Below are 25,081 nucleotides of genomic sequence, written 5' to 3'. Positions count from 1 at the left end.
CAGAATAGTTTTTGGATCTGAGCTGGGAATGTGTAAATATTACTATGCTTTTATGTTCCTCATTTGAGTGTCACTCCCAGGAGAAAGGAAAGGCTTTTTTAATTAAAATTAAATGAACAAACAGACCCCAGTGAGATGGGAAGGAGAAGAGACCATGCTGTGCAAAAAGAGATTAGATCCTGATGGAGAACGTTGGATGACGTGTGTGGTGTGTTCTGTGGCCATGTGTCAAAGTGGCCAGAGTCCCACATTTTCCCACCTGGAATTCCCTCCAGCTGGTCCTTTCACTGTGCAAATGGAGCAAGAAATATCTGCAGAAACAGCAGATATTGGTTAAGAGTCCACTGCAAGTAGAACAAATTGAACTGCAATGAAGAGTAATAGAGAATTCAAGACGTAAGCTGCCCACCTCTGGAGTTGGCCATATGGTATATTTTTAAGTAAATGGAATAGAGATTTTACGTTCCAATAATGATTACCATTTGAACTTTAGAAATCAATATATTTATTTGTATGGTTTTGTCTTTTTAACAAATGCTATTGGAATTGTCTTCAGAGATACTTGTAGCTGCATGAGAAAATCAGTATCTTTATTTTATAACCTTGGCTTTTTTTAAAAAGAAAACACACAGTTCTTTTGCTGACCTTTCCTGATATTCATCTATTTTACTCAACATCCTTGGCACTAAATGTCGTGGAGCTATTTCTAAAAAAATCAAATCTACCCTCAAAGCAGGTGAATTATTATTGGTTGCCGGGAGCTTTTGCACATGGCAAATCTGTGGCAGTATCATTCCCTGCATTCTGCACCTGTGAAAACACACCAACACACTAACGGTGTGAGAAAGCCAGGATTTGCAAATGTCCAGGCTCTTTCCACTGTGTTTCTTAGAAGATGAAGTTTGCTACCCGTGAGGATATTCAAAATAATGTTTTGTAGATCCTGAAGGCACTTTCTGAAAATGAATCTTAGAAATGCTTTGAATAATGACACCTGAGTAGCAGCTAGCCACCTCCCCATTCAATGATGGTAGAATTCATTTGAATATGGAAGTTCAGTTTCTTTAAAATGAAATTTAATATTATAGCTGACAGTGTTTTTCAAAGTATGCTCCTGAACCCTGTGCACTGGGATCACCAGGAGCTGGTATTACCCTTTGACCTGGGTAAGAGGGATCCCCAAGTGAAACCCTGGGTCATGTAGGGCCCTTCTCTGCTTTCCTCCAGCCACACCCCTTCGCATGAGGCAAGGGGTCCCTGAAGCCGTGACCACCCCTCCATCCAGATCAGCCTCTGGGTGCTTAAGACCAGGAATTCCCACTAAACTCAAGGGATCACGACAAGGACGTCCATTCTCACCACGGTGGTGTGAGCGTGTGTCCACACGTGTCACATGAGGCCCCTCACTCTGCAGGAGGGGCTAGAGGAGGGAAAAGAAGGGGTTCCTGCTAGGGTGGGTTCTGGGCCTGGCCTTCCAGCTCCTTATTTGTCAAGGCAGGGGGATAGAACATCTGTTCTGAAATTTTACTGAATATATAGAAATATGACACGTTGCCTCTATCTGTACTCCTACCTGAGGTTCTGTAAATGTCAGGCCAGGCCTACCTAGGGGTTGTCAAAATGCAGATTCCCAGCACCTATCGTCGACATCAGAATCAGAAGCTTTGCGGGCACAGCCGGGGAGTCTGCATGTTAACCTGCTCCCCTGGCGATGCTCTTGTGCCCTCCAGTTTGAAAGCCAGTATCTTTAATGTCACTCTAAGATGGCATGTTTGAAATCCTCTGACTGCTTCTTCACAGGCTGGGGCTTCAGCATGGGCACCAATTACCACTTCCACAGCTGGAGAGTGTTTGTCATCGTCTGCGCTCTGCCCTGCACCGTGTCCATGGTGGCCCTGAGGTTCATGCCAGAGAGCCCAAGGTTTCTGCTAGAGGTGAGCCAGTGCCCCCGCCCCCATCCCCGCATGAGAGTGATGGGACTGTGATAGGAGCTAGCCCTGCTTTCTCAGCCTCTTAGTCCTACCTCCTCTCCTGCTTGCAAACCCCCCATGTTGGTTGACCTGGGCCATCTTTAAGTCTGGCTCCACTGCTGCTTGTGATGGTTACATGCCCTGGATTCACAGGCTGTCAGAGCAGGCGGGGCTCAGGAGCAAACTGAGTGCAGAGTGGCAGGACCATTCCCCGGGCCTGGGGGGAGGTGGACGGGGCCCTCCTGAGGCTGCTTCTGGCACCCATTCTCTCCAGAGGGCCCAATGATAAGGCTCTTCAAAGCTGCATGACATTTTTCCATGTTGTGACAGTGAGATCTGTGGTAAAGCTGGTCGCTGCTGCCAAGCCCTTCAGGGCTCTCACTATGCAGGACCCCTCCCCACCAGAAAGCTGCAGCCAGTGTCCTGAGGGATGGGTCCTAGGAGCTTCCAACTTGGGGGGCCTCTCTTGCTTGCAGTGGTCGGACGGGGTGGGGCTGGCAGAGGGACAATAGGACTTGCAGGCTCTTATAGCCCCAAATCTCAGAGTCCTCCTATGTGCTCCTGCTAGAGCTTTCTGCAGAGTGATCCTCTTTGTGGAATTTCTTCTTTCATCCCATTGATCAGGGGGCAGATGCAGCAGGAAGTTGTTTTAACCAGGGATATCTCAAAAGTTGCCCTTTGTTGTATATCAGTTTCCCAGGGCTGCTGTAACACAGAACCACAAACTGGGTGACTCAGAGTAACATCAATTTATTGGCTCAGAGTTCTGGAGGCTAGAAGTCCCAAATCAAGATGTCGGCAAGGCCATGCTCCCTCGAAAGCCTGTAGGGAACTCCTTCCCTCCTCTTCCAGCTTCCGGTGGTTTGCCCTCAGTTTTTGGTGTTCCTTGGCTCGCAGCTGCATCACTCCAATCCCCACCTTTGTCTCCACATGCCTTCTCCCTGGATGTCTCTGCAACTTCACTTGGCCGTCTTCTTATACGGGCACGAGTCATATTGGAATAGGGCATACTCTACTCCAGTAGGACCTCATCTTAATGTAATTAGTTCCATCTGTAGCAACCCTATTTCCAAATAACGTCAAATTCTGAGGTACTTGGGGTTAGGACTTCAACATATCTTCTTTTGGGGGGACACAGTTTAGTCCATAACATGTTGCCTCTTTGCTTTATCTTGTTAGTGAGGAACATGGCTCCCACCCAGCAGTCCATCCAACCTTACAACTAAGAGTAGTCACTCGTAATGTGTGATGATAATAATACCTAGTGTTTACACCTTGAAGGCACAGCCTCACTATCCTTCCAAGCTGGGCTTGGGACAGAAACTTGTCCTCGTCTTTCACAAGCCCTAGACAGTAATGACTCCATGTCCAATTGTCACAGGCTCCCTTGGGTTTTTATGGTTTTCTGCCTCTAAACAGCAGTGGATTTTTCATGTCTCTTTCCTTGGTTTTACCAGATGGGCAAACATGACGAAGCCTGGATGATTCTCAAGCAAGTGCATGACACCAACATGAGGGCTAAGGGGGCCCCGGAGAAGGTGTTCACGGTGAGTGTGTGGTCACCTGTGCCAGCAAAAGGGGCCTCTCCTCTTTACTGTTTTGGTTTGCTAAAAATAATTTTATTATGTAAGCACATCACAGAAAATTTGTCAAAAGGAAACTGAAACCCCTGACATTCTTATTACCATGTCATAATTATTCTTTGCATTTTGATGGATATCCTTCTCGGTATGGCTAATTGTTAAAAAAACAACAGGAAAAACTAGCTGTATTCATGTGGGGGTAAGCATATGTACATATATTTACATATACATATTATTTAAGAGTACTCATAAGCATTTTATATGTTGCCTCCTAGTGTCCATAACCATCCTTTTAATGAACAGTTATGTTAGGACCATTAACCCATGTCCCTAATGTTAGAGATTTATTTACCCTGTTTTATGACTTTGTTCCTGTAAATATTGCTGCAATGAACTTTCTCATATACATAGTTCCTTCCCCTTCATGTTCTGGGTTTGTTTTCTAAGAGTAGATTCCTAGAAATAAAATGACTGGCTCAAAGAGCATGAGTATTTATAGCTCTTGAGATATATTGCCAAATTACCTTTCCGTAGGGCTGTACCAATCTACAATGCCACGAGCAACAGGATAACTGTTTCTCTGCACCTTACCAGCATTGGCTGAATTTTGTTTCTTGCTAGTTCAAAATGTAAAAAAGTAGCAAATGGTAATTTCCATGAAGCTGTCCTGTTAGTTACCGGGATCTGTGCTCCTCCCACACTGAGCTCTGTGGCCAATGAGGAGGAGTGCCTGCTGCAGGCATCTCTGTGCACCTGTTTGCATAACTTCCTTTCAAACCAACTTCCCATCTATTTCCCCGAGGAAGCCTTGCTGGGTTAACGCTCACCTACTCCCACTCACTGCTTTGGCTTCTTTGGCTTCCATAATTTGAGTCTGGAGTAAAACACTTGTTCTTGTTAAGCTGTTGCTTAAATCCTCTGATTCTCAGGCAGGACCACATGGCAGCTAAGAATCTGCAACCTGGAGCCAGACAGTCTGGATCCAAATCCCACTTTTGACACTTTCTAGCTGTGTGGCCTTAGGCAAGGTACTCTCTCTGCCTCAATTTCTTATTGGGTAAAGAGGGATAATAATATCTATAAATATGGTTATGGTAAAGATTAAATAAAGCACCTAAAACAGTGCCTGCCTTGGAGTAAGGACTACATAGATCTTAACTATTATTCAAAAATATCATGACATATGTTTTCATAAATTAACCCAAATAATAAATTTTATGGAGAGCTGTTCAATGGCATATTTACCCAATTCCAATGCTCCTAAAATTATCCAAAATATGGGACCAGTGCTTTTATCACAAACATTTGTTAAGAAGCACAATTAACAGAAATACTCCAAATGAAAGATGTTAAAGGCGTAGATGGCTCTCCCAACCCCCTATCCCCATCAATCCCTGTGATGGATTGTAGTGCTGCAGCTGGACTGCAGGTGTGGACCCCAGATGTTAGTGGGGGCTCCCTGGCCACTGGGATCTGGGTGTGATTGGCTCAGTCCTGCCCCCCACACCCCTACCCATTCCATAGCCTGCTTTCCAAGCTCCTGCCTATTCCTGGGAGATGTTTTCATGGTCTTCTGTCTCTGACTCCAGCCTCTGAATCCACATTGTCTGGATTGGTTTTTGTATCACATCAACCTGGTATGAAACACACACACACACGCACACACACACACACACACAGACTATACCGATACACAGACACAGACACACACAAACACATAGACACACGCACACTCACACAGGCATACAGACATACAGACACACACATATACAGACACACACAAACACATACAGACATAGACACACAGAGACACACACAAACACAGACACAGATGCACACACTCAGACTCATACACACACACAGGTGCTCTCTCACACACACACGCACACACACATATATAAAGACATACATAGACACACATCAGCCATACCAAGCATTTGTGAGTTTAATAACCTTACTGAAAATTTGAGGATAACAAAGGAATTACCTCAGAGAATACACAGCCTTCTCCTTTACTCCTTGCCCCATCCCCCTCCTCTTTAATCTCCCTCTCTTTTCCCCTGTCCTCTCTCTAATCTTCTCCCTCTGGAATAAAACAAATTCTCCTTGGCTCATGCACAGGTTGTTACTGGTCTTTCAAGTTTGAGCAGTGTCTCCCTGGGATTCTCCCACACAGAAGTTCATTAACATATTTATTCCAAACAAGCCCAGAGCTTTCCTAAGAGGGGTCCTGATGCATAGATTACTCTCCACCTCACTTGCGTGTCTGTCCCTGCCTTCCCCAGGTGACTGTAAACCCTTCCCGCCCCGCCTCCCCACCCCAGTGTGGTACCTAACACACAATGGTTTTCCTAATATTGCTTCTGGAAGGAGCACTTCTAAACCAGCCAGGTGGGCTTGCCTGACTGCGAGCCCCTTTCTAGAGAAGTGATCCCACATTCTCTATTAACAACTCATTCTAACGTAAGCAGCCTAATTTTGAGGAATGAAATGCTAGCCTGGAAATCAGTAAAAACTCCAATTTCCAAAGGCAAAAGCAAAGCCTTTTACTTCAGGACCAGAGTCCCTCATTTCAGGGGTGAGAGTTCATCCCCATGAAGAGAGTTCAGGCAGGAATCAATGAGCAGGGGGCTATGAAACACTGGCATTCTGTTTTATCCCAACACCCATGCTAGTTACCGAGTTCTTAGGCATAACCTCTTCTTTTAGTGGTTTTCACTCAAGAGGAAAGGGAATAAAAAAAGTGGGCTCAGTATTCCATACTGACTTGGTGACCATGTTAACTATGTAGAAGTGGATGACTGGATGGGCCATAGAAAAAGAAAAGAAAAGAAACGACCAGAAAGTGTCAACTGATCTCAGAGAGCTGGCCTGTGGCTGGCAGTCAGGAGTGAATACTCAGCCCCCGGGATGGGGTTTCCTGCCTTTTTCCTGTGTGCTACCCCCATAACTGTTCTGAGCAGCCTGGGGGAGGAGCTCAGGGCAGGTCAGGCTCTCGGTTGGTGTTCACGGTGAGCACCGGATGCTGCCCTCCTCACTCTCACCTTTGAGCTGATGGGGTTCACGTCATGTTACCCCAGAATATGGCACCTTGGCATATTGAATATCTTAAGCTGAAGGGATTTGAGAAAACAACAGAATCAGGAAAGTCACTCTGACCTCCCCCTGCTTGCCCAGGTCCTAAATCTCCCATGTGAAAGGTACCTTCCCTGTACCAGGAGGAAAGAAGACGTTCTTATCACGAGAGACAGGGAATTTAGGGCCGGGAAGGCTGTGTAAACAAACTTTGTTAAACTAACCCTTATCGTCCTAGTTACTTCTTCACTATTTACTACCCCTAGCCCAAACCCCTTTGTCACGTCAATTCTTCACAAATTTGTTGTTTCTTTGTTTAAAATGTGTGAAAGTCTCTTGCTCTGGTCAGTTCTTCGAGTCTTCATTCTCTTGTGAAAGCTCCCACGGACATGTACAAATTCAATAAAACATATATATACTTTTCTTCTATTAATCTGTCTTTGTCAGTTTAATTTTCAGACCCAGTCAAGGACCTTAAAAGGGTCAAGGAAAACTTTTTCCTCCCCTGCAGAGCCCTAGTTTTCACCAACCTCATTCACTGCTTCACAAGCTTCTAACTGCCAGGTGGCAGTGTCCCCTGTGAAACGTTTGGAAGGGGAGAGAGTTGCAGGATTCCCCTGAGAACCAGTGTTCTGCAGGGCTGGGTGAACACAGGCCATATTCTAATTTAGACTGAATCAAAGACAAGTATCTTGGTTAATTGTAAATTAGAGTAATTGTGCTTGAAGTTGTCAACACACCCACTCCCAAATCCCTAGGGAATGGGGTGTTATTTCCCTAGGAGCAAAGAAAAGAAAAATTTGCATTTGAGTGGCTATCTTAATGCTTTGGAGTGTGATTTTTAAGGTGTGTCCTGATTTGGGTGAACCTTCCCTATGGCCTCCTCTGGCTGCAGCTAGAGTTCGTGGTTCCCTGGGATATCTGAGGATGAGAAGCCCAACTCCAGCCAAGAGTTCTGTGCAGGGCTTGCTGTTTTGGCTCTCATATGTCCCTGTCTGAGCCCAGGCAGAAGAGCATTTGCAGAGCCAACACACCTGGGACGGTAGGACGCGCCCAGGAGGCTCTCAGCATGCTTATGTACCTGCAGTTTCAGGAAAAGCACCTGTGCTTTTACCAGATTCTCAAAGGGGCACCCGGCCCTCATGAGAGTTTAAGAACCACTGTTTTTAGGGTTCACAAGAGCACAGCCAAGTCATCCTAGGCCTAGTGCTCTGGAATTAATGAGTCAATCTTCCATAATCCAGGGACTGTTTTTTTCTTTGTGGATTTTCCAGTGTCGTCTCTATTTCTCCTCCTTTGTCCCTTACATTCTCAGTCCTTTGGCTGAAGAAAGAGATGGAGACACTCCTATGACTAAAGCCATTTATCCAGAAACAAAAAGTTTGTTGGAGGAGGTGATGGAAACTTTTTGAATTTTTTTTTAAGTATGCGCTTCCATTTTCCTCTGAATAGGTCTGCAAGCATGGACCTTGGTAACTTGGCTAAAAGGGTTTTTACAGTCAGGAATCTCCTTAAAATGATGGTTAGTGGTAGAATTCAGTGGTTGCTTTAAACATCGATTAACTTGAAAATCAGTGTCTTGGTGAGTCAGGATTGCTCATTGGGGCTACCTGCTGACACTGGTGAAATCGACACTTTCCAGGGCCCTTGAGGGGGGCACTGAGATGTACAACCTTATCCCCACTCCCTCTATCTTTGATTTCCACCAGGAAAACCAGAGACAGCAAGGGGGGACATCGTTTCTTTTATTCTGTTGTATTTTTAAACTATATTATGTAGCAACCTCTACTCCTTCCCTCCCATTGCCTACATGGGATCTAGACTTCTGTAATGTCAATACCCATTAAGGACAGACTTATGAATTTTAAGGTGGAGTCAACTCTACTGTAGGCAAATCAAATATAAATGGGAATTCAGTGTATTATGGTCCACTAATTTCCCAAAGACTGATTTTTGTCTGCAGTGAAAAGACTGATTCATTTTGTCTACAGTGGGACAAAGATCCCTAAGAGATGCTGTGTACATTTTTGCTTAAGAATCACTGAATGAGAGCGTCACCAAAGGCTCCTCTAGCCCTCAATAAGTTAGTAAAGTCAGTTACATTAAACTAAAAATTAAAAAGTCTGACACAGAATGGGTTAAGATTCTCTCACCCATCTTTGCTTTACAGGTTTCCAACATCAAAACTCCCAAGCAAATGGATGAATTCATTGAGATCCAAAGTTCAACAGGAACTTGGTACCAGCGCTGGCTGGTCAGATTTAAGACCACTTTCAAGCAGGTATGATTGGGGACATGTGGTGGATGAGAGGGCGGCTCTGTGGAAATCTGTAACCTCAGTGGATAAAGAATAAAGACCTTGGACACCCTGTCAACCCCAGGCAGTGTGGCGGGGAGGAGGCACCCCTGGATGGGGGTGTTTGGATCCTAGCCCAGGCCTACCTCTCACTCGCAGTGTGCCTTGAGCAACTACCTCTCTAAACCTTAGTTTCTTTTCTTTGCTCTTCCTTCCCAAGGCAGAGATTTTTAATGTAGAGAAAACGTCAAGTCTGAGTAGATATCCTTCTCTCCAGCAATTTTTCTTTCAAGAATCCATAGGAAGAAAGGAGGTAGTGAAAGAAATGACCCTTTGAGGTGTGCTAGTGATTTCTGAGAACATCTTCATGAAGGGCAAGGCCACTTCTCTGGAGAAGTGGCTCCTACAGGCAAGTCAGCTGTTGAGCACTGAGGCAGCCGATGGCCAGAGTCTACCAAGACTGGATGACTTTTGTGGTGTATGGTCATTAAATGTTGGATTATCACCCGTCCCTGTCCCCACAGGCAGGGAGCAGAACTCATTACTCAGGATTATTCAGTGCCTTGAAATTCCCAGTCTGTGCTTTTGATCACATGCATGGAATATTGTTGTGTTTCCAGGGAAGATGCTACAAGACTGTTAGAGGTTGAGGCCAGCCAGTAAGAAGGGAAGAGACTTTCCTTGTTGTTTGAACAGAATTGCCACCTCTGGGAGATAATGCTTGTCCATTCTTTCCATGGGTTCCTAGGCAACTTATTAGAAAATCTTAGAAATGAGCTCTGCCAAGTCACAAGTTCCTTTAATAACCCTTCTCTGGTGTGGGTTATAGGTGTGGGATAATGCTCTGTACTGTGTGATGGGGCCCTACAGGATGAACACGCTGATTCTGGCCGTGGTCTGGTTCACTATGGCTTTAAGGTGAGTTCTGTCTTAAGTTCATTCATTCTCCTGTGCCTCGGGTGCATCATCTATAAATTGAGGATTATAATTAGTTCTAACTCATAGACCCTGTATCAGATTGGATGCTTTTGGCTGCAAGTAACAGGCAACTCACTCTAGAGGCTTCTACAATGAGGAAATTTCTTATCCTTTGGAATAAAGATTCTGTAGAGAAGTAGGCTCCTGGAGGAGTTTCAGCCTCAGGCTGGTTCTCACCTGCTTGCAAGATGCCTGCATTGATCTTGGTGTCCTGCCAAGGGACATGGGTGAATGACCCAAGGAGGAAGAGGCTGCCTCTCTGAGATTCCCTTTTTAACAGCGAGGAAATCTTTCTCAGGATCCCCCCAGCAGACTTTCCCCATTATATTAGCTAGATGTGTGTCACATGCATAGGGCTAAACTAATCACTGGTGAAGGAGATGTGTGGTCTCTCAGTGATTTGAGGCTAAACGGGATTTGCCTCTGAGCTGAAGGTAACTTTAGCTTTCCTGGGAGTTGATACTTGAAGAAAATCAAGTTTCTGTTCCCAAGGAAGAAGCAAGGAATGAATGCTGAGTAGGCAGCCATCAGTGTCACTGTGAATATTAAATAGATAAAACAGTGAAACTGCAATAATGTGCCCTACAATAAAGAAAATTAAATATACTATGATAGGTGGTTAGCTGGCTCCTCACTCAAACAGCAGGCTCTCACCTTGGTAATTTCATTCACCTCCAAATAACTTGACCCTTCTCTCTATGCAAATTTTGGGGCCCACTGGCAGCATTATGAGGCTTTTTTTTCACTGTGTATATATAAAGTGCTTGCCGTAGTTTCTGGCACATAATAAGTGCTCAGTAAATTGCTATTATCAATTAGGAACTTTGAGCGAGATTTTAAACTTCCATCTGTGAAATTGCTTTGTTCACCACTGGCCGTGCCCAAAGGCACACTCCCTCGACCCAGGAAAGCAAATTGGCTCCAGTGACCTCTTTGATTATGGGAGGAACATGGGGAGACCCACTTTCTTCCAGTAGCTTATCAAATTCCTACCAATACCTATTCATGGAGACCCAAACAGGTAAATGTAGAGAGGAAGCTGGACCCTGCTCCCCTCCACCTGTTCCAGCTAAACTAGGAGAGGACATTTCAGAAGCCAAAGATGGTAGACTCTAGGATTCAATTCACTGGTAGTTTTCAAATATGTTTTACTTGTGTTTAATTTAATTTTATTGAATAGGTAATGCATTTCAAATGTTGAAACAGAGAAATCTTGCACCCACCCCTTCCCCCTCTACCCATTCCATTCTGCCTCCTTTTTGTAATTATCTTTTATTTTCCTGTTCATCATTCCAGTGTTTCCTTTTGCAAATTCAAGCACACACACATATATATATACACACACACACGCACACATATGTATATGCTCACATGCTTATTTCTTCCTTATTTTCTTATTCAAAGGAACACATTGTTTTGCATCTGCTTTTTGAACTCGACAATGTATTCTGGAGATCTCTCGTACTAGTAAATTGAGATTTTCCTCATTCTTCTTCACAGCGGCATAGTACGTCTGCCTAGCACTCCACAGTACAGTAACACGCTTATTCACTCAGGGTCTTATTGCTAGTCTCTTGGGAAGTTTTCAGACTTCTGCTGTTACAAACAATGCTACAATGAGTAACTGTGTTTGTGGGCTCCTTTTTATTGGGCAAGTTTTTCAGTGGAATAGATTCCTAGAAATGGGATTATGGAGTCAAAGGGGGTAAATCCATCAGTAATTTTTTTAGACATCGACCAGTTCTCCTCTATATGGTAGTGTATAATTTTGTCCTTTTCCCAGCAATGCATGAGAGAACCTGTTTACTTACAGCCTCACAACAGAGTGTTTTGGCAAACTTTGGGGTTTCGACAATCTGGTAGGCCAGAATGGTAACAGTGTGGTTTTAACTTCCATTTTTCCAATGACTGCGATTGAGCATCTTTTTTATATGTTTAATGGCCATTATCTTGAGTTTTCCAGGTATAAAATCATATCATCTGCAAATAGATAGTTTTAACTCTTCCTTTGCAATTTTATATTCCTATGTTCTTTCTCTTGTCTAGCTGAGGTGGCTAAGACCTACATTATAGTGTTAAATAGTAGTGGTGATAATGACTATCCTGGTCTTGTTCTGGACGTCAGTGGGAATGTCTTTAGTGTTTCCCTGTTTGTTAAGATTCTGCCTTTTGAGCTGAGATATGTATTTTCTTACATGTTAAGGAAGTGTTCATCAATTCCCAATCTATTGGTGTTTTTTTTAATCAGGAAGGAATGTTGTTGTTTTTTATCAAATGCCTTTTAAGCATCTATGGAGATATCATGACTTTTTTCCTTAGATCTGTTAATGTGATGAGTTATATTATTAGATTTTCTAATAATGAACCATATTAATACATTTAAATGGAGTTTGATCTACATCAAGTCAGGAATGTAGACTCTGATCATGAAAGAATAAAGCATGTTGCTGCTTGAATATTCTGACTTTTCTATTGCAGCTACTATGGACTGACAGTTTGGTTCCCTGATATGATCCGGTATTTTCAAGATGAGGACTACAAGTCCAAAATGAAAGTATTTTTCGGTGAGCATGTGTATGGTGCCACCATCAACTTCACGATGGAAAATCAGATTCACCAACATGGGAAACTGGTGAATGACAAGTAAGTGAGAGACACAGGCTTTCCCCAGATCAGGGTGACAGTCCTGGGGAGTGTTCTTGGGAAAGAGCCATTGAAAAGATAGGAATTCAATATGGCGGGGAGCTCTAAGGCTGTTGCAATATCACAACTTATCCTGGCTGCCAGAGACACAACAATTCCCCCGGGTGACTCTGTCTGTATTGTGCTGGGTCCCAGTTCTCCCTAATCTGGCTGTAACTGATTCATTCAAGGATGGAGACATTTGACTGAGGAGCATCAGTCAGACTATCTTTCCTGAGACCTCGCACCTTTGATGGAGATGCACAGAGAGCTGTGGCCCCTTAATGGTGCCTGCCTGGAGAGAGGGCCCAGAGCTCTCATTGCTGAGGTCCCTGCAGCAACCCATGGCCTGGTTGTTGACCTTTTTCTTTGATTCTGGAAGCCTTCTCCAGGCCAAGGCTAACACGATACTATCTATGTTATTCTTTCACCTAATATTTACCTCCGAGCGTTGGTTAGCATGGCCCAGCGTCATCAAGAATGTCGTTGTCTTTTGAGAGAAGAATGAGTGGAGTATAAGAAAAGTCCTGCCCACATCTTTTTGGGCTGCTTCCTCAATCTGTTTGACTTCTGCTCTTTCTCCTCCTGAGACAAATGAGATGGACAGTCCAGCCCATTGGGCTTTAAGAATGCCTCTTTGAAGCTGCCTTCTGCAGCCCCCCAAATGGGTCAGGGCAGGACATTAAAGTTTACCCCAGGCTACATTATTCACTAAGCTGAGCATTTACTCCTCTGCTGTTTCCCTTCTTGAATTGTACTTAGCAAGCTCATAGGGTCAGGCTGCGTGGTGGCACCAGAAATGCTGTGGCTCAGATAGTTCAGTGATATAAACTGCTCCATATTTACCACCTGTAAATGTGGTGTACAAGAATTAACACCATGAATTCTCTCCTCCAGTGCATAGTCTACCTCTCCTACCCACACCCACCTATGTGACCAAGTGCAGTGGCCCTCGGGTGACTGTTAGCCACTTGGGAAAGGAGTGTATGTCTGGGTGAAGTCTAAGGAGGATGCCTTCTGCATTTGAGTCCATATGGCTCTTACAGGCCAGACCTTAGCAAACATTTGCTGTTATTTAGGATGAGAAAGAAAGTGTGAAAGGAAAGGGGAATATTATTTCTACACATATGAGAACTTTGGAAAGGACGGTTAGGACCAACTATCAGTGGACGTGGAATTCAGATTTTCAGATGATTGTTTTTAATGCAGAAGCTCAGTCACAAACATACACATTCGCGTGCCCAAGCATGCACACACCCTCTGTGGAGACACTCCAGAGTCACTGTGATCTGCTGAGAGTGGCCACTGCGGGGATGATGGCTCCAAAGCCAGTGGTGGTAGATGCAGGCTCCCCAGCCTTTCTCACTCTAGCGCTCTTTGATATGAGTCAAGAAATCTTGTGTTGGCACTGCCAAGGAAGAAATGGTGCCCTTGCTTTATCAGAACACTTGGGAAATGTTGAAAACTAAGAGACGTTACAGATGGCTAGGTGTCACCCACACTATGACACCATTCCCTGCAGAGACAAATTCACTAAAAGACAACTATTTATGAAGTTCCCATTGTTCAATGATACTCTGTTGTGATATTAGTAATAATAATGATAGTAATGACATTGATAATAAGGCCTATAATAATAACTGTGGTGGCCAACATTATCGAGCATTTCTATGTGCCTGGTGCTGCCTTAAATGCATAGATTATTTCATTTAATCCTCACAAAAACTTTAAGAGGCAAGAAATATGCTTTCTGTCTTACAGGTGGGGAAACAGAAGCTTAGAGAGGTTGAGTCACTTGCTCAAGATCATATGGCCAACATAAATAGAAATGTCTCTCTCCCAACCCAGGCATTCGGACTCCAATCCCGTACCCTTGATAACTACTAATATTGTCTCATTGGGAAACTCTCCATTCCCAGAGGCCCTGTTTTACATGGTGTTTTCTGCGTTAAAAAGTTAATTGCAATGCCAGAGCCCTTGAGATTTATAACAGGCTGGTTTTGGAGTTCTAAGACTTAGCTATGCAGAAAATGGGAACTTTTGGTCAACTCTATTCTTTTAACTTTTCTCAGCCTCCTGAAGTTTCAACAAGCTGCTGGGTAGAGTGAGGAGGAAGAAAGGGTTTGTGAAAGCTGTAGTCCCATCTTGTGGACCCAGGACCCCAGGGGACGGTAGAGTTATTGCCAAGGGTCTGGGGATGCCTAGGCATCCATGGATTGTCTGGGAGTGGATGTAAACATTCTGCACACACGCATGTTCTACCATGTTTCTGTTTTAAGGGCATGTGGCTGTTTTTGTGATTATTAAAATATAAATTCCTTCAAAAGTTACAATGAATTGATTTTAACTTGTTATATATATATATGTTTTTTAACCAACGAATACTAAAAGTACAACCACTATCACTTGAAGCCCGTAATCTTCCCCTGCCCCGCCCCCCCCTTCTCCCCCTAACAAATTTTTTGAATAAAGGGGGTGTTTTTCTCCTTGGAAGATAGGAACCTTTGAAACTGATCTAAAGAGTGAAAGAACCTGGTTTCTTTTCTTGAATTATGCTGCCATCTGCTGGTCCCCTGCTAGGAAACACCTCATCTTTGAAAACCCCAAGGCTCTTTGCAGAGTTACACTGTTGTTCTTTAGTTGAGTGGAGCATTTCTTCCATTCGCACCAGTCTTCCTCCTTTGACTTTATCCACACTTCGCTGATTTAAAATTTAGATGGAAATTTTTTATTTTATTGACTACCACACATGGGGGAAAATGACTTTTGTGTAAACAGGGCTTCAGACCTCACCCACCGGCTCTGTCAATAAAGGAGATCGTCTTGAAACCTAAACTTCATTCTGCTGTACAGCCAATCTCTTTGGCCCCAAGAAGCAACAACAGTACACAGATTAGTTTTGGCCTGCTCCCTGAGCACCATCTGCAGCCTCCTGGTGCATCTTATGGGATCGGGTGGCTCCGAGTTCTCACACTGCTTTTGCTTCAGAATTCGTGAGTTTTTGGAAAATGCAAGAAAGGCAAAAGAAGAAGTTCATATTTTAAACCCTGAGACGAAATATCAGGCCAGGCTTCTCTTACTGTTAATTAAAAACAGGGTGGCTTTTCATCCCAGAGTATGTATAAGCTAATTAATTAATTAACTTACCCTCTCAGCTCTCCTTGGCAGGGCTCATGACTGTGACGGTTAGGATGGGGAAGGGGATTATCTGATTTAAACCTTGTTGGACATCAGGGAGATGTGCCTGACTCCTGTTTGTGATGGGTCATGATCCAGGAAGTGATGTTATAATCTCTCATTTTCCTCACTGCTAAAAGGAAGTTGATGCTGTGTTCTACTCAGAGCTGCAACCTCAAATGGGAAAGAGTGGTATTCACACAAGACAAATGGCCAGCGAAAAATAGGAGAAAAGCTCTCCTGAGTTCTTCTTGAAGGTCAGGGGTGAATAGCTCAGAATGAGAATGAAACTTGCCAGATTTAACTCTAAAATGAGGTGTGTAGTATAGTAGGGGGTGAGGAGAGCAGAGAGGGAAAGAAGGCAAACACACATCTAGAAAAGAGAAGGTTGATTTCAGGCATCACACCGAAATGTTGCCCTCACTGTTGAAGGCTCCTTTTACTGGGGATAAATAAGAATTTTCTGCAGCTGCACTGGGCCTGTTTCAGCACAGTAAAGCTCGTGAAGATGCCAGGGGTGGAAAATGTGTCAGTGCACCTTCCGGCTTCTGGGTCTGAGGAAGCAGCCATGGTTTGAGGGACTGGGTCCAAGCCTTGATCTGTCAGTAACCAGCTGAGCCATCTCTGACCTGTCTAAGCCTCTGATTCCACATCTGAAAGTGATCATATTAATATATAATGTGTATCATGCTTCAGAGTTAATAAAATATCTCAGTAAAATTTTGTAATTTAATATAGGTCCTGCATAGATCTTATTGAGACTCTTCCTGGATATTTTATAATTTCATTGGCTACTGAAAATGGGATTGCTTTTCCCCATCAAACATGTACACAGGTTATTGCAAATAAATAGAAATCCTATTGATTTTTGGATGTGTATTTCGTATCTAACTGAGCACTTTTATTAGTTTCAACAGTTTCCCTTTGTTATTGTTATATAAGTCAATCCTTTGCAAATAATAATCGTTTTGTCTCCTTTCTTTTCTTTTTTGTTCTGTTGTGAAATATATCAAATATGTAGAGAATAGAGAATAATACAAACAACCCTATTCAGAGCACCTAGCTTTATAAAATCATAAACTATACTATGTTTACTTCAGATTTTAAAATAGATTAAACATTACTTCCTCTGTTACGCTTCTTGATGTGATTCCTCTCCCTCCTGAGGGGTAATGATCACCATTGTCATAAATTTGGTGGTCTACATTCATGTGTGTTTTTATGCTTTTCCCATTTATTTACATATCTATAAACATTGTCAACATTCTTTTGCATGGTTTAAATTTTAGATAAATATCATATTGTCTTATATATGTAAATGTATAATTACTATACTATAAAATTTGCAACTTGTTTTTGGTATAAAATTATGATTTAGAGAATTCTCTGTGTTGGTTAACATAGCTACGTAATTCAGTTTCATTAATTTAAATTTCCTTATATGAGCATTCCACAACATGTTTGTCTGTTCTCCTTCTGATGGACATATAAATCGTTCACAATTTTTTGCCATTATAAATAATGCTGCAATAAGTGTTCTTATGGATGAATCTTTCTAGCCCGTATACCTGGAAGTGGAATTGCTGAGTGGAAGGAGGTGAGCATCTTCAACTTCAGTGTGCCTTGCCAGGTTGTTCTCCACAGGGTGGGCACTAATTACACTCCACCAGCAGGATGAGTATGCCTACTTCTCTACAGCTGGGCTAACTCTTAGGATTGTGGGGTTGATGAGTGTGAATGGTGTCTCAGTGTAGTTTGATTTGCATTTTCCAGTCCTAGTAACTGGATTGAGTATCTTTTCCTATGTTTATTGGCTATTCAGGTTTCCTCTTCTGTACCTGTCATGGGCTCTGTTTATTTTATTTATTGGATTATCATTTTCATATTAATTTGCATGATGTCTTAGTCTCTTCAGGCTGCTATAATAAAAATACCACAGACTGGGTGGCTTATAAACAACAGAAATATATTTCTTCCAATTCTGGAGGCTGGGAAGTCTAAGATCAAGGTGTGGGCAAATTTGGTATCTGGTAAGGCCCCGCTTCCTGGTTCATAGACGGCCGTCTTCTCTCTGTTTCCTCATGTGGAGAAATGGAGGAGGGAGCTCCCTGTGGCTTCTTTTATAAGGGCACGAATCCCATGCATGAGGGCTCTGCCTTCATGACCTAATCTTCCCCCAAAAGCCCCACCTTCAAATAATGTCACATTGAGGATTAGGTGTCAACTTATGAATTTTGGAGGGACATAAACATTTGGTCTATAGCACATGGGTTCTTGAAAATTATGTGTAGAAAACAATGGTCAATTATGTGTTTGAAAGTTTTCTGTTTTTTTTTTAAATAAACTTTTAATTTTAGAACATTTTAGTTTCACAGAAAAATTGCAAAGATAGTGCAGAAAGTTTCCATATGCTCCATACCTAGTTCCCCCTATTATAATATCTTATGTTATCTGTGGCACATTTGTTTAAATTAATGAGCCAAGACTGATACGTTATTATTAACTAAAGTCCATACGTCATTCAGATTTCCTCAGTTTTTACCCAACGTTCTTTTTCTGTTCCAGGATCCCTTCCAGGTTACCTTGTCACATTTAGTAGTCCTGTCTCCTCGGGCTCCTCTCGACTCCAACAGTTTGTGGCTTGCCTTCTTACTTTGCTTATGGAATCATTTCTTGTGCAGATATTTTATATTTTAATGCCAAATTTGGCACCTTTCCAGTAAGGTTTATGCCTTTTGGCTGTTATTTAAGAAATCCTTTGTGTTTGAAGTCATAAAACAATTTTCTACTTTTTTCTTTAAGTTTTAAAGTTTATCTTTCACATTTGGATCCTTGATTTATCTGGATGTGGTCTCTGTGTATGTTGTTAGTGCCATTGAGTCGATTCTGGCTCCTAGTGACCCTGTGTGTGGCGGGAGGGAGCGCTGCCCAGTCTTTTTGTGCCATCCTCTCACCTTCCAGCACTATATCAGACACTGCCTAGGGTGTTCGTGGCCAATTTTTTTGGAAGTGGGTGGCCCGCTCCTTCTTCCTAGTCTGGAAGCTCTGCTGAAACCTGTCCACCATGGGTGACCCTGCTGATATTTGAAATACCGGTGGCAAAGCTTTCAGCATCACAGCAACATGCAACTGTCACAGTATGACAACTGACAGATGGGTGGTGTGGTCCCCTAACTGGGAAATACATCCAGGCCCTGGCGGTGAGAGCACTGAATCTTAACCACTATGCCACCGTGGCTTGCTCTCTGTGTATGAGAGAGTAACTAGTTTGATTTCCCACCCATATGAATAGCTAATTGTCTCTACAAAGTTCATGAAATTGCCTATCTTTTTTCTATTGTTTATCGCTATGTCAAGTTTCCTTACCTGTATTATTGTGTTTCTGGGCTCTCTGGTTCCATGGACCTATTTGTCTCCCTTTACCAAAACCACACTGACTTAATTGCCATAACTTTATTGTTTAATCTTGTTTCTAAGAGGATTAGGTTCCTCCACCTAGTTTTTAACATTTTTCTTGGCTAGTTTTGTCCCTGTGCTCCTTCCACATGAGTTTTAGCATCCAGTTCTACAATTCCATTAAGAACAAATGGTTGAGATTTTGATTGGAATTACATAGAACGTCTGGATTCATTGGGGGACGTCTTTACAATATCGAATCTTCCAATCATTGTACGTTGTATTTGTCTCTATTTACTTAGGCATTCCTTTATGTCCTTCAATAATATTTTACAATTTTCTCTATGCAGATCTTGTACGTATTTTGTTAGGCTTATTGTTGGTACCTTATTGCTCTTGTTGCTCTTGTGAGTGGGGTCTTTCCCCTCTCCTCCTCCTCTCCTTCTCCCCCTCCACTGTCTCATCTTCTTCCTCTCTCTCCTCCTCCTCTCTCTTCCTCCTTCGCCTCTTCTTCTCTTCCTTTCAACTCCCTCTTCTTCATACTCTCCGCCCTCTTCTCTCCTCCTCCTACTCTCTTCCTCTTTCTTTTCTTCCTCCTCTTCCTTTTTATTTTTCTTTTATACATGATTTTTTTTTTGATCCAGCACATTTATCCGACTCTCTCATTAGTTTTGATAGTTTCTTGGTAGATTTGCTTGGTTCTTCTATTAGGCAAACATATTGACAATTAATGACAGTTTTATCTCTTCCTTTCTTATCCTTATAATTTTATTCTCTTCTTGTTGTATTGCATTGGTCATGACCTCCAGTTCAGCGATGGACAGAAGCAGTGCTAATGAGTGTCCTGACTTACTGGGATGCTTTTGGTGTCTTACCTTTAAGTATGATATTTGCTGTATGTTTTTGGTTGATGTCCTTTATAAAGTTAAGGAAATTCTCTTCTATTCTAGATATACTGAGAGTTTTTATCATGAAAGGTTACTGAATCAGTCAAATGTTTTTCTGCATCTATTAGGATAATCATATGATTTTCTCCTTGGACCTTTAATATGATATAGTAAAGTAATAGTTTTTCTGAAATTCAACCACGCTTGATTCCTGGGATATATCTTAGTCGTAAATTTTTTTTCATGGCAATATATTGACAAATTTGATTTACTAATGTTCTATTTAGGACTTTTGCATCTGTTCATAAGTGAGATTGGTCTATATCTTCCTTATACTATTCTCATTCAACTTTGGTATCAGGGATATATTTTCTTTTTCTTTGTTTTTGTGAGGAAGATCAGCCCTGAGCTAACATCTGTGGCCAATCCTCCTCTTTTTGCTGAGGAAGATTGGCCCTGGGCTAACATCCGTGCCCATCTTCCTCTACTTTATATGGGATGCTGCCACAGCATGGCTTGACAAGTGGTGCATTGGTGTGCGGTCGGGACCCAAACCTGCAAACCCTGGGCTGCCAAAGCAGAACACGTGCACTTACCGGTATGCCACTGGGCCAGCCCCTCTTTTTCTTTTCTCTAAAACGAATTGTATAAGATAGGGATGGTTAATTCCTTGAAGGTTTGGTAAAGCTAGCCTCTGTAACCATCTGAGCTTGCCATCAATTGAGGCAATAGATTTTGATTACCAATTCATTTTTAAATGGCATTAATTTATTCAGGTATGCTAGTTCATTTTTTGGAAAATTATTTAAGTTTTAAGTATATTGGCATAAAGTTATTCATAACATTGTCTTATGGTATTTTAAATCTTTATTGGATCTGTAATTATAAATCCCCCTTTTTTTTGTACAATCATATTTTTATACTGTCCATTTGTACTTTTTGTCTTATTTTACAATCAGTATTCCTAGAGTTTTGCATATTTATTGGTCTTTCCAAAGGATCAGTGTTTTATTATGTTATGCTTCTTTGTATTCCTCTCTTTAGACTTACTTTTTTCTTTGTTTATTTCTTATTTTTAGTTTCTTTATCATATTTCTTGATTTTTTAAAAAAGTGAATAAGTTCAACTATATACATTTCCCTCCAATTTTGCTTTAGCTGCATCACATAACTTTTAATGTTTACTAATATATATTTTATAATTTCCACTCTTCATCTCACAAGTTATTTAGAAGGGCATTTTAAGTGTCAAAATGCTGTTAATTATCATTTATATATATATTTATGTTATGGCCAGATAATGCAGTCTGTATGATATTGATTCTTAGAAATTGAAATGTGTTAGGACTTCCTTTTTTTAAAGCTCTGTTGTTAGGTGCATACACATTTATACTCATTGTGTCTTATATGTGAATTGATGCCTTTATCATTTGTAATGTACTTTTATTTTTATTGTGGTAACATTGGTTTATAACACTATATAAGTTTCAGGTGTACCTCATTATACTTCTGTTTCTGCATAGATTACATCATGTTCACCACCCAAAGACTAATTACAATCCATCATCACACACATGTGCCTAATTATCCCTTTCACCCTCTTCCCTCCCCACTTCCCCTCTGGTAACCACCAATCCATTCTCTGTCTCTATGTGTTTGTTTTTTGTTGTTTTTATCTTCTACTTATGAGTGAGATCATACAGTATTTGACTTTCTCCTTCTGACTTATTTCGCTTGACATAATACCCTCAGTGTCCATCCATGTTGTCACAAATGGCTGGATTTCATTGTTTCTTATGGATAAGTAGCATTCCATCGTGTATATATACCACATCTTCTTTATCCCTTCGTCCCTTGGTTGGCAGTTAGGTTGCTTCCAAGTCTTGGCTATTGTGAATAATGCTGCAATACAGAAGTGCATGTATTGTTACGCATCGATGATTTCATGTTCTTTGGATAAATACCCAGCAGTGGGATAGCAAGATCATATGGTAGTTCTAGTCTTAATTTTTTGAGGAATCTCCATACTGTTTTCCATAGTGGCTGCACCAGTTTTCACTCCCACCAGCAGTGTATGAGAGTTCCCTTCTCTTCACATCCTCTTCAACACTTGTTGTTTCCTATGTTGTTAATTATAGCCATTCTGATGGATGTGAGGTGATATCTCATTGTAGTTTTGATTTGCATTTCCCTGATAGTTAATGATGTTGAACATCTTTTCATGTGCTTGTTGGCCATCTGTATATCTTCTTTGAAGAAATGTGTGTTCAGGTCTTTTGCCCATTTTTTAATTGAGTTGTTAGTTTTTTTGTTGTTGAGATGCATGAGTTCTTTATATATCTTGGAGATTAACCCCTTATCAGCTATATGGTTTGCAAATATCTTCTCCTAATTGTTAGGTTGTCTTTTTGTTTTGTTGATGGTTTCCTTTGCTGTGCATAAGCTTTTTAGTTTGATGTAGTCCCATTTGTTTATTTTTTCTGTTGTTTCCCTTGCCTGGTCAGACATGGTGCTTGAAAATATGTTGCTAAGACCAATGTCGAAGAGTGTACTGCCTATGTTTTCTTCTAGAAGTTTCATGGTTTCAGGCCTTATGTAATGTACCTCTTAATCTCTGATGATATCCCTCATTCAAAGTTTACTTTATCTGATATTATCTGAATCTCCAGCATTCTTCTGATCAGTGTCTACTTTTTACATTTTTTTTTGCTTTTAACCTATGTATGTTCTTATGGTTAAGCAGGTCTTGGGTATAGCATATAGTTGGGTTCCACTTTTCCCCCCAATCTGACAATCTCTATCTAATTAGTGTGTTTTGAACATTTATATTTATTGTAATTATTGATATGGTTGGATTAAAATCTGTCATCTTGCTAGCTGTTTTCTATTTGTTACATCTGTTCTTTATTCCTTTTTTCCTGCCCTCTTTTAGATTATTTTCATAATTCAGTTTACCTTTGTTACTGGCTTATTTTTTACTCCTCTTTTAAAAAATTTTTATTTGTTGCCTTGAGCTTACAATGTACATCTTTAATTAATCACAATCTACATTCAAATAATATTATGTTACTTCACAGGTAGTGTAAAAACTTTACAAGAGAACACTCTCGTTTTCTCCCTCTCGTGTTTTATGCTGTTGTCATACATTTTACTTTTACATATGCTGTAAGAACACAATATATTGCTACTATTTTTGCTTTAGACATTCAGTTATGTTTTAGAGTGATTGAGAAAATAAAAAAATGTATTTTATACATACTTTTAACTTTTTCTAGAAATTTTCATTTCTTTATGAAGATCCAAGTTTCAAATGTAAATAGGTATTATATTCTTTGTGGCTGAGGAACTTCCTTTACTATTTCTTGTAAAGCAATTATGGTGGCAATAAATTTTCCCAGTGTTTGTTTGAAAAGTATTTTTCCTTCATTTTTGAAGGATATTTTTGCTGAGTATAGAATTCTGGGTTGGCAGTTTTTTCTTTCAGAAATTTAAAGATTTCACCCGTTGTCTTTGGCTTGCATAGTTTTTGATGATGTCTGATTTATTCTTAAATTTGTTTTACTGTATACAACACAATTTTTTTCTCTTAAAAATTTTCCCCTGATAATTTATTTAGCTGTTTGAATATCATGTGTATAGGTGTACTTTTTCTCCTTTTCTTCTCCTCTTCTTTTTTTGAGATCTTTTGGTGATTAAGCCCTGGTAGTTGAACTCCATTCTTCATTTTTTGGAGAGTGGTGTCAGAGGTAAAGTAAAGGCCTGATGCCTACATTTGGAGAATTTAAGAAGTCATATAGAATATTGAGGCAAGACTTTCTGTTTCCCCCATTCTTTAAGCAAATTAAGCATATATCTTTTGGAGGGAATCATCCTCTTATTTGTGCTTTGTTTTACCTCAGATTAGGACCTGATATGAGATCATGTGTGAGAGACTAGGGTTCCAGTTCTTTTCTGAAGAATTCTCTTTTATTTCACACTATCTGGAAGGCTTATTACAGTAGGGTATATGTGTGGAAGTTTGGGGGAACTACACCCTTTACTTATTTTCTCACTGAAAGGTGATATAATTTATGTGAAGGAGATTTTTCTACTTTTTAAAAAAGGCGCTTAGAATGTATATATTACATGCCTCTGTGTCTTTGCACATGCTCTTCCCTCTGCCTGGAATACACTTCCTCCACATCTTTGCTTAGATAGCTTTTACTTGCCCTTCAGGATAAGTTCTTCTCACGCTTTTCCCAACTGGATCACAAGTGCCCCCTTTGAGGTGATTTTATAGCGTATATCAAGATACTTCTATCTTGATAATTATCACATTAAATTTTAATTGTCAGTTTTCTTGTTTATCTCTTTAATTAAACTGAGTTTCTTGAGGGTGATGCCATCACATCTAAAACATGGTGACTAAATAGATATGACTTTTGGAGCAGTTTAGGTCATTTGGTGAACTAAGCATTGGGCCTGAGGGTAACTGAAATAGCGTTTGTAATAATAATTTTGCCGTAGACTCTGGATTGCCAATGGCTTCTGTTTCCTTGAAGGAAAAGTTCCACGGGATACTTTTGCTAACTTTTCTTTCAGCCTTTGAACTCTTCTGAATGAAGAATCTTGGACCAGTTCAGTATATAAATTAGAGATCAGAGGAGATGATTTATATAAAGACTCATAAAATATGTGTTGGCCCTTTCTCCTTTTATCTCTTCCTTTATAACTTTGGCTTTTTATAACTCACTTGGAGATACATTTTAAGGTCTGCTTGCGTCAGGCCCATTATGATTTATGGCTCTGCTTTCTCACTCACCCTTGGCAGAACATTAAAATATCACTGAAGGCCACATCAGCGGCCTGTTACCATATTAAAGAGAAGGATATGTTAAGAAAGGCAGAGACCTGAGACAGTCTCCAGGAATAGCTTTCCTGAGTAAACACATCTAGCATACAAATTACATTAATTTTGAAATCAGAGGCATCTTCCTGTAACAAAAGGCTTACCAATTAGTTTTTCCATGGAAATTCGCAGAGTTCAGTGATAGCTTTT

General features: G+C 41.1%; 1 protein-coding gene across 1 annotated transcript in view; it reads left to right on the top strand.

The window, feature by feature from the left end:
* SV2B (synaptic vesicle glycoprotein 2B) overlaps nucleotides 1-25,081 on the top strand; it is a 187,113-nt gene that overhangs the window by 148,651 nt on the left and 13,381 nt on the right. Inside the window, exons 5-9 of the mRNA XM_058542390.1 lie at nucleotides 1,801-1,934; nucleotides 3,428-3,517; nucleotides 8,799-8,909; nucleotides 9,754-9,842; nucleotides 12,381-12,545. Coding sequence (XP_058398373.1) covers nucleotides 1,801-1,934; nucleotides 3,428-3,517; nucleotides 8,799-8,909; nucleotides 9,754-9,842; nucleotides 12,381-12,545 — 589 coding nt within the window. The remainder of the gene's footprint in view (nucleotides 1-1,800; nucleotides 1,935-3,427; nucleotides 3,518-8,798; nucleotides 8,910-9,753; nucleotides 9,843-12,380; nucleotides 12,546-25,081) is intronic.

This window comes from Diceros bicornis, chromosome 5 (assembly GCF_020826845.1).
Source record: "Diceros bicornis minor isolate mBicDic1 chromosome 5, mDicBic1.mat.cur, whole genome shotgun sequence".
NCBI lineage: Eukaryota > Metazoa > Chordata > Mammalia > Perissodactyla > Rhinocerotidae > Diceros > Diceros bicornis.
Note: the sequence above shows the minus strand (reverse complement) of the source record. Positions and strands in the feature narration are given on the sequence as shown.